General features: G+C 30.9%; 1 protein-coding gene across 1 annotated transcript in view; it reads right to left on the bottom strand.

Moving 5' to 3' along the window:
- Positions 1–5: 5 nt before the first annotated feature.
- Positions 6–10,300, bottom strand: part of LOC111701977 (mucin-5AC) — a 13,326-nt gene continuing 3,031 nt past the window's right edge. Inside the window, exons 4-13 of the mRNA XM_023473485.1 lie at positions 8,353–9,058; positions 7,540–7,971; positions 6,779–6,851; positions 3,593–3,644; positions 3,418–3,454; positions 2,975–3,148; positions 1,251–1,354; positions 641–807; positions 384–468; positions 6–37 (exon numbers count right to left, since the gene is read on the bottom strand). Of these exons, the coding sequence (XP_023329253.1) occupies positions 6–37; positions 384–468; positions 641–807; positions 1,251–1,354; positions 2,975–3,148; positions 3,418–3,454; positions 3,593–3,644; positions 6,779–6,851; positions 7,540–7,971; positions 8,353–9,058 (1,862 nt within the window). The remainder of the gene's footprint in view (positions 38–383; positions 469–640; positions 808–1,250; positions 1,355–2,974; positions 3,149–3,417; positions 3,455–3,592; positions 3,645–6,778; positions 6,852–7,539; positions 7,972–8,352; positions 9,059–10,300) is intronic.

Raw genomic sequence — 10,300 nt, 5'->3', positions numbered from 1 at the left:
CTAGACTAATCTTCGTGAACAAGATTCAGATAACATTCTTAGTATAATTATATATTCATAAAATAATCCGAGAATTTTCATCTTTTAACATTTTTGACAAGATTTATATTCTATAGGGATTACTCCGAACTGTTACAGAAACAATTCAGAATTTTACAAGTTTCGATATAAAAATTCTACAAAATGCTCAATAAATATACACAAAAGTTATAACAGGGGCTTAAATAAAAAATAAAAGAAAACTTTAGCATATAATCTGCAGTTCCATTATTCCGGAAAACTTAATTCGTTATACTTGGACTTTAACTTTTTCAACTACAGTTCTTAACATATGAGTTGACCTAGACCTAGACCTAGACCTAGACCTAGACCTTGACCTTGACCTTGACCTTGACCTTGACCTTGGCCTTGACCTTGGACTTGAACCTGAACCCGCTGCCGAACACACAACTTTGATCCGATTGAAACCTAAAATATTTTTATTAAAGTACAACATGCTTACTCTAAATTTTGTAAGATTTGTTGGCCACAATTTGATATAATAAAATTTATAATAGAGTCGAATTATTATTTTTCGATTTTTTAATGTTTTGAGAAATTTGATTGATAATTAATTTATTGATGGATAGGTTGTCTGTACCTGTGCTGTTAAAGGTATAGCATCACTAATGATATTTGGATTATTTGAAGGGTAGAGTAGGTTACTGTACACTATCCTCTCTCCACTATGATCAAATTGTACAGAAACATCAACACCAGACAGTACACTTACAATCCTACCAGGGTAGTACTCACTTCCTATCCGACCTTAATATATATGATTACAGTGATAATAATAACAATAATAATCATAATAATAATAAAATAATAATGATAATAATAAAAATAATAATAATGATACAAATTATAAAAGTAATTAAAATAACTATAAAATAATTATAATAAAAAAATGATGATAATAAAAATAATAATGATAATGATAATGATAATAAAAAATAAACATAATAATAATATTGATCATAATAAAAGTAAATTAATGAGAAGAGTAATAATAATTATAACAATAATGATTATAATAATGATAATACGAATGATAATTACAATTATTATAAAAACAATAATAATAACAACACAAATAGCAAAATAACAATAAAATCATAGGAATAACATCAACAAATAAATACAAATAACATAAATGCTAATAAAAATTGAAAAAAATGAAGATAATAATTGGTTAATATTAAGCTTACCAAGCACTCTGTGTCCAATCCATGCCTTCAGGTCAATAATAGATTTTATCTCCCGCTTTACAGTTAAATTTAATCCCTGGCTCCCGTCAGGCTGCTTTCCCGAACTGAAGAAAAAAATTTAAAAACTTTATAATCGAGTTTTTTTTGGCATTTTATTCAGATATCTGACATTTATCATAGTCAAAATTTCTGTCATAGTTTACTACATTATAAAGTGCAAAAGTTATTTTTCAGAAAAACTTTCCAGATTAGTCAGAAAACTAAATGTTTAAAAAAACAAAGGAATTGAGTCTTTGCCACAAATTCAGTTTTTGTAAAACCTATATCTTTGCAGCCTTATGATGTAAACCTTTGATATTTCAAACTTACATTATTTGATCTAATATCATTCATAGTTTGAAATATTAAAGGTCTACGACATTGGGCTGCAACGATATTGAAATTAGAAAAACTAAATGTTTAAAAAATCAAATTAGATCCAAAATTTTGATGAAGATTTTAAACTATACTACTTTTAGTTTCAAACTTTAACTACTCTACTTAAAATATGATTTAGACATAAAATATTTATTTTTTACATTCAATCCCTTTGATCCCTTTGATCCCCTTGATCCCCTTGATCTCTTTGATCGATTTTGATTAGGGAACCAAGGGGGAATATTGGCTTTTATGGAGAAAGTTGAGCTTCCAAGCAAAGCTGGATTCCCAAACTATTATATATATTTATAAAAAGTTTTAATCTCTATGTCTATTTGTCTGTTTGGCTGTCCGATAATAACTTGGAAACCCTTGACTGATTTGCCTCAAATTTTGATTGGGCAACTCGGAATGTTCTTAGCTTTGTTTTGAGATTACAAGTTTAGTAAATTTCCAAACTATTCTATGTATGAAGGATTAATACTGAAAACTCCGAAACCCCTAACAACCGTTGCCTCAAATTCTGATTGAGTAACTTGGTAGAACCACCAAAATGGTGATAGCCTGGTTTCAAAATTTTAAGTTGATTGGATTGACTTTTGTAGTTTTGAAAAAATTAAATTTATCAGAGCTGGAAACTTTAGAATGGGGGTTATCGAGATTAATGCTTGATTCTCTCTTTTTCTTAATCTCGAGACTAACCTAATCTTTTACTTGAATCCTGAAAAATTAACAAAATTCAACCAATCACAGTCGGGTATCAGAAGCCGGGAAAGGAACTGAGTTTTTGTCACGAGCTCTATTTTTCTAAAACTTATATCCTTGCAACCTGCCAGTGTAAACCTTTGATATTTCAAACTTAGATTCTTTGAAATAACCAAATTTATAGTTTGAAATATCAGAAGTCTACAACATCATGTTGGAAAGATATTAGAATTAAAAAATCAGAATTTGCTTCAAGAATTCAATTCCTTGAAATTTTTCGCGCCATTTAGGATTAATATACAGAAACAGGAGGGATTCTCTAATTTTGAAAAACCGGTTATCGATTTTTCTAAACTTTATCCAAAAAAGAGTGGATAAAGCAAAATAATAAAAGTGTCCACATTGGATATTCGGATTAAGCAGTCGGGATTAAAGTTATGCCATTAAAGTACCCAGCTCTGGTCAATTTTTAGAAACTCTAAACATTTTTGTTCTTCTCAATAACTCTTTAACAAAATAAGTAATGATTAAAAACATTTGAGATTTCAATCTTCTGTTTTAATTAGTTTAGAAACGTGTTTTTCGTTTTATTCTAGTTTTACCTGACTATCTCGGTCTTTTCAACATTATAGTCCGGATTGGTTACAGCTACAATATTACCCCGGTCCATAAAGTAGCCAACACTAGGTCCCTGGACCGGGTAAACAGGGGCAGAGGTGGTCCCTGATTCAAATGATTCCGTTTTTATTGTTGCTGCAATAGGTTCACTGTAAAACCTGAAAAGAATTAATTATTTAATTATTTGATTTGATTATTTAATTAATTGATTAATTAATTAATAAATACCACGGAAAATCTAATAACCAAATTTATAAAATTCATGTTTTAGTATTTATTCAGCAGAACCTTTAGACAATATAATCATAATAATGTACACATTTGAGGAAAAAATCAGAACTGCTGGTAGAACTTTGCTCCCTTCTAATACCTTTTTAAAATACTTTCCCGCTTACTCATATAGTTTTTGTTTATAAATTAGCCTTACCTAGTGAAAGTCGTCTTTCCTTTGTATTTGCTGGAGCCTGAAAAATAATTGTGCAAAATGAAAACAAATGAGGAACACTTTTTGAGAATGAAAAAAAATCTTTTTTTAATATGGTTGTAAAAAAAACAGTAAAAATTTAATTTGAAATATTTTATCTAAAATTAGAAAAAAATACCTGCTGCTTCATGACCTTCATCTGAAGAAACCTTAGACCCTGACAGATTCATCTAAAAAATAGTATTCATAAAATCATTGGAAATTAATTTGAAGTCCTTTAAAATCAAGTCATTTAAAGTCGTTTAAAGGGACTGTAAAGGAAAAATGAAAGGGGGTATAGGATGAAACCTGAGAATCTCAGGCGTTGAACGATGCATACAAGATATACGTCCGCACCACGTGACCAGAACTCCCTCCAATGGCAGTGCAGTATACTGTTCCACGTGATATAGACGGAGACACGTGACAATAATACTGCACTGCCATTAGTTGGAGTTCTGGTAACATGTTCCGGACACATAAATAATATTAACAATTATATCTATTAAAAATGAAAAATTATTAAATTCAAATAATAACAGAAGCAAACTTGAATTTCTCAGGCTCCTCTGGGATTTCGTTGTTTTCAGATTGGTGGCATATTTGTTGAATATGATCTGTTTAATACTACAAATCTTATACAAAATCTTACATATATACGTTTTGGTATAATTTTGACACCGTTTTATATCAATTTCTCGAGATAGCAACATCAGATATGCATAGATTCTCCGGTTTCAGCCTATACCCCCTTTCATTTTTCCTTTACAGTCCCTTTAAATTCAAGTCATTTTTAGTAAGTTTATTCAATGTTATTTAAGGTTATTGTAAAATATTCAAAATCATAAAAAAAATTTAAATTATCTATTTAAAGTCACTTCAGGTGATTAGAAGTTTTTTTATGATACTTGAAGTGATGAATGGTTTTTCAAACTTATTTTTATTCGAAAAAAAATATTGTCACTTAGAGTCATTTACAGTTACAAATTTAAATTTTTATAATCATCATAATTTTTCGCAACAGCATCTTTTTCTAAAACAAAATTTTAATAATGTTAACATTAATATTTTTTACTTAAATACAAAACCATGTTTTCCTTTAAAAGCTGTTTTTGAAATAAAAGTTAAATAACTAAAATTTTTACCCGAAAATTCAGCGAAAACAATATTAATTTAATATTTTTAATAAGATAAATATTTTATTGCATGATACAATTTTCCTGTTTAAATTTTCCATGTAAACTATGAATAAAATTGTTTATTGAACAACAACGACCTGAACTGAACACAAGTGTTATGTTTTCATTCATTACAAATTCATCATAATATTTCATATTTTATAAAATTGATGATAGATATGTCGTCGTTGAATGTATAGTAGAACACGTGAAAGACGGGATCTTCAATGGTTTCATGCAAATAACTGAATATTTGTGTCAAATCTTTGTCGTAATGTAAGGAGCGTTCTCCAGAAAGTAATCAGCTTCGTTTGTCACAGCAAAATAAGTTTCAGAATGGTTTCAAACTTAATTTATCCATTAGAGTCTCAAAGAGCGATCAAAATAAAGAGAGATTGAGTATTGAATGTATGAAGGACCGACAAAGGGTCAAACGACACAGGGTCAAACGACACAGGGTCAAACGACAAAGGGTCAAACGACACTGGGGCGCTACGACATCTGCTCTATTTCCATTTGCTCTATGGTCATTTGCTCTAGGGCCATTTGCTCTATTAACCATTTGCTCTATAGCTCATAGATCACGACGTTTGCTCTATATGTCATCTGCTCTATACGTCAATTGATCTATGACATAACACGTCAATTGCTCAATAAACATTTTTATGACTGTGATGGTCCAATTGCTCTACTCAACATTTGCTCTATGATTAAACACGTCATTTGCTCTATAAACATATTTATATAAATATCTAATCATATGTAAAAACTATGTTAGCTAGCAGATGTGTGTCTTTCTATGAGACTATTGAAGCAAGTTCTAAGCTGTGCATTAGATTTCTTTCTAATTTATGTAAAAATGACCTCAACACAGTTCTTGGCAGAAATTTATTTTGTATTGCAAATGATTGTTCTGTAAATCCTTCCAATCTTAGTATCGAGCGCTGCGGCCACATGGTCAATTATATCCATGTCTAACATATAAGATCCATGTACAAAATTGATAGGAGGGTTGCGAGCTCCTATGATTCGAATCAAAAAATATATTTATCATTTTGACCTTTTGTCGTTTGACCCTTTGTCGCACTTTTGACCCTTTGTCGTTTGACCCTTTGTCGTTTGACCCTTTGTCGTTTGACCTTTTGTCGTTTGACCCTTTGTCGTTTGACCCTGTGTCGTTTGACCTTTTGTCGGTGAATCGGACTTACGAGGATTTATCTGTCTTTGATTTACATCGGAGATCTATAATCCATGTCATCCCTTTTGTCCAAAGGCCCAAAGGACTGAGCCACAATCTTAAATATCTTTCCAACCCTTATAGAATTCATAATTTGCAATATCAAAGGTCATCGACATAAAATTGCAAAGATATAGAGATTAGGAAATCAGAGATGGTGGCAAAAACTTAATTCCTTTAACCCAGATATTTTAAATCTTGCTTTACGACTTTTTTTACAATGTAAAAGAATATCAAGCTTTCATGGAAACATATTTCTTGAACCCTTGCTAATATGGTTTCAACAATATAAAATATTTTCGACCATTTTTGGGGTCTTGACTCTTGATGGTCTTTTCCTGCCCGGACATGTCATAATCCTTCAAATTTACATTTATTCCTTCTTAAACCCATAAAATCATCTTTAAAATTCACAAAATTGTTTTTAAATGCGCTCTGGGTCATGTTTCAGGATTCTGATTGGTTTTTGCAATGTCTATTAAAACAGTTTTAAGTAACCGAGCCTCCAAAGTGTCCTTTTTTCTGATCCATATTCTAGATATTCCTGTGACAACGAAGCTAATCTACCTTCAGGAGAACAAAAATGTATCCGGTATGGAAAAAGTGAACTTAAAAAAATTTAGATAAAAATAATGTTCATAATTTTGGACAGTCAAAATTATTATGATTTCAAAATGCTTTCTTTAGTTGAATACTCATTAAGTAGAAAATTAATTTTCAGTAAAAAATTTATTTTTTGTAGGAAATTAGTCTTCAGTAGAATATTACCACAGTATATCTTGTCAGCTTAAAAAAATATTTTTTCAAGTCAACATGTAAGAGGTCAGGTTGTTTCTGATAAAAAAGTCACACACAAAAAAGTTTTTCAAAAAGGAAAAAAAGGAACAAAACCTCAAATAAATTGACCAACCTTAGAAGGAGTTATTTGAAGAGATGTTTTAGGAGATACACCTTTACTTGATGCTGGGGAGGATTGGTAGGACCTGAAAAGGAGGCTTTACAAACTTTATGAAATAGTTTTTTCCATTTTTTTTAATATTCAAGATTTTTATTTGAACTTTAAATTTTTGCTTTATCTGTGAGCTTATTTCTCTTCGAAAATTTTATTTATATATAATTTATATAACAATAACAAAATATTTTATTTATATATAATTTATATAACAATAACAAAATATTTTATTTATATAACAATAACAAAATATTTTATTTATATAACACAATAACAAAAATATTTCGCGGATTTATTCATATTTTTTTGAGAGTTTAAAAAAATTTACGAAAAAGAATTTTTTAGGGAAAAATATTTTAAAAATTCTTTGCATACATAAGTCTTCCCCGGGGGTAACGCTATGTGAGTTGCCTCGAAAATTGTGCATTATGTCTTCTGCCAGAGTCAAATTTTAGCAAAGTGCAATAAAAACAAACGTATAGGGAATGCAATTAATAAGTCCTCAGATTTGTATGGAATCTCCTGAGAAATACCTACAGTGAGAAGTAAGACGACGATTAGGTTCAAGTTTTCATGTTAAATAGTATAATGTTTGAGAGACAAATAGTTTGCAGGGTGCACATTACCATTTAGTTACACTTTAAATATTGCTATAATGTCGTCTTTCTTTTTCACGGTTCTCAATATAGTAATCCTAAATATTTAAAAATGGACTCTACCTAGAAACCGGTTTTACAGGAGACAAATATGCTCTTGAGATTCCAGGAGATGGTGATGTGTACAGTTTAGGAACTGAAGCAGGAGATGTATACATTCGACTCACTGGAGAGGCAAAACTCCTGCTTCCATGAACAGGAGAAGCGTAGTGAAGAGACGCAGGAGAGTTATAGGATCTGGGGGTTAAGGAAGCAGGAGGAGCAGGAGAACTATAGGATCTTTTAGCAGCTAGGGTTGAACTAGAAACAGCTCCATAAGAAGCAGCAGAGTTGGAAGATCCATATGGGGAACCTTTGCTCGAAGCAGGTGAAACAGTCGAAGCAGGAGCAGGATAGTAGTGTGTAGTGGGAACAGGTTGATTAAACTGATCAGGTCTGGAAATAGCAAGGTTGTAGGGTAGCTCCTGTTTCTCAGATCTAGCTTGAATACAAGGCCTGAACAGTTTATTTTAGATTAAATTTTTACAATTCTAAAATTTAAGTATACTCTGTGAGTGTGCTGGGTAACCAAAAAACATGAGAATTTAAGTAAAAACTCTAATTATTTACATTTAATAACTTTAATCATTTTAAATTAATAAGTATGCAAGAGCTTGAAAAACAAATACTCGTTAGCAGACAACAAGAAAAAATTTTAACTCTCAATAAACGCAAAATAAAAACAATAAACATTGAAAATTTCAGCAATTCCAAGTTAAAAATTGGATTTCGAAATTAGTAACAAGGAATGTTAGAAGTTATTAAAAAGAGAGTGTTTTGATGTTTTTCTATTATTCAGGGTTAAAAAATTATATTAGAAAAATCAAAAAACATTACCTGGTGAAAGCTGAACCTGGATCATCTCTCGCTTTTCTAGAGGACAGGTCAACTATCGCATAGTTTTCAGCTTGCTTCTCTTGTACTCCATGTACTCCCTGAACCCCTAGAACTGTACACTTGTCCTGTACCCCATGTACTCCTTGAACAGGCTGGAGTAAATGCGGGTAAAGTGGAAGGGTTGTGTACACAGTGGTTAAACCTGTACTCCCTCCAGTCCCAACAAATCTGCTATTTGTTCCTGCAATTCCAATAGTTGTGCCTAGGGGTCCAATTTTTGTGCCTGGGGGTCCAACTGTGTCCAATAATCTAGTGATGTTTACGCTAGACACTAAACTGACAGGTAACAAGTTTTTCCCGCCATTTCCGACCTGAGTCACCGGGGTAATACTTGTAAACACTTGATTTCCACTTGTTAAAATCTGATTTCCACTTGTTAAAATCTGATTTCCACTTGTTAAAATCTGATTTCCACTTGTTAAAATCTTATTTCCACTTGTTAAACCTTGAAGGTTGTGGCTGGTAGGAATTTGAAATGCGGGTTTTGAAGACCCAGTCTGGTGTGTTGTAGTTGTACTATGCAATGTACTTACACCCTGTGTCACTGTATTATTAACAAGTTGTACTCCGTGTACTCCTTGAACCCCTTGCACTACACTAAGGACACCTGCAAATGCCTCGGGAACGCTGCTTTGGGAAGAGGGACCTGAAAAATACATTCATAAAATTTAATAATTGGTAAAAATAGAAATAGTAAAGCCGCTTTCTGGAAGAAAAATTGGGTTCAATGATGACCAATAAAATCCTCGAAATTGTCATACATCAGCTTTTTCTGGGATATCTATGTTTGAAAAGTCGTATTATTCAAAAGAAAATAATTTGAAACATGTAAAACGACATAAACATGAAACAGGAACTGTGTTTAATAATTTTCTGTGGATTGGTACCTCATACGCTACCCAAATATGTGAATAGTCCTCTTTATACATTTAAAAATGCAAGACTTAATTGCTAAAATGCAATTTAGTATCTGTGACTAAAATTATAAAACACATTTTTAACTGCACTTGTAACAAAGTGGTTTGAACTGATTAAATGCAATTATTTGTGCAAGCGACTTAACTTTCTGGTTTCCACATCATTTGCAATTTTTTGCCAAATAATTTAGCAAAAGTTTGAATAGGAAAATTTAGTTAATTTCTTAAAGGGAAGCTGTCACTTTATATTTGCAGGATTTGAGTTTGTGGGTATTCATGTAATAAATGGTTTATCCATGTACATGGTCCGCAACAAAGCTTGAAATTAAAAATATTATTCCTAAGTTAATTAAACCATTAAACCCGTTTTTTTCGGTTACATAAAAGCTACAAATACTGAGAAATGAGCATATACTCTTTCCTAATTTGAATCATATTTGTATCAATAATATTAATGGGAATCTGTTTGTCTTTACATTTGCTTTGTCTTTAAATAAAGTATTTCAAGTTTGTTAACCCTACTCAGACTAACGTCTCCTTTTCACAAAATAGTCTGGGGGGGGGGGTCCCTATATTGTGAACGTATAAAATGCCTTTTTTTGCTGAAAAATAGGTGAATTTTTTATTAACATAGGTATGTATGGTAGTAAGCAGATACTTTTCTTGTAAAACTATAAGATTTTTTTTTGTAAAATCATGATAAAAAAATATATTTAGCAAGAAATTCAACTTTAAAAATCTTTAAATTGCCTCTTTTTTTTCTTTAAGACTTGCTTAAGTTTTTGTCTTGGAAGTGACTGTAGTTTGAAAATGAAAAAAAATAATAAATGTTGAAATTAAGATTTTGAAAAATCAGTGGAAGTGAGGGTAGTTTTTAATTTAAATAAAATTCTTGAATAAATGTTGATAAAAAAGTTTCAACTTGTCGGTGGTAGTGAGGGTAGTGGGGAATTGAAAAATAAATTATTGAA

The sequence above is a fragment of the Eurytemora carolleeae genome, unplaced genomic scaffold, assembly GCF_000591075.1.
Source record: "Eurytemora carolleeae unplaced genomic scaffold, Eaff_2.0 scaffold359, whole genome shotgun sequence".
Taxonomy (NCBI): domain Eukaryota; kingdom Metazoa; phylum Arthropoda; class Copepoda; order Calanoida; family Temoridae; genus Eurytemora; species Eurytemora carolleeae.
Note: the sequence above shows the minus strand (reverse complement) of the source record. Positions and strands in the feature narration are given on the sequence as shown.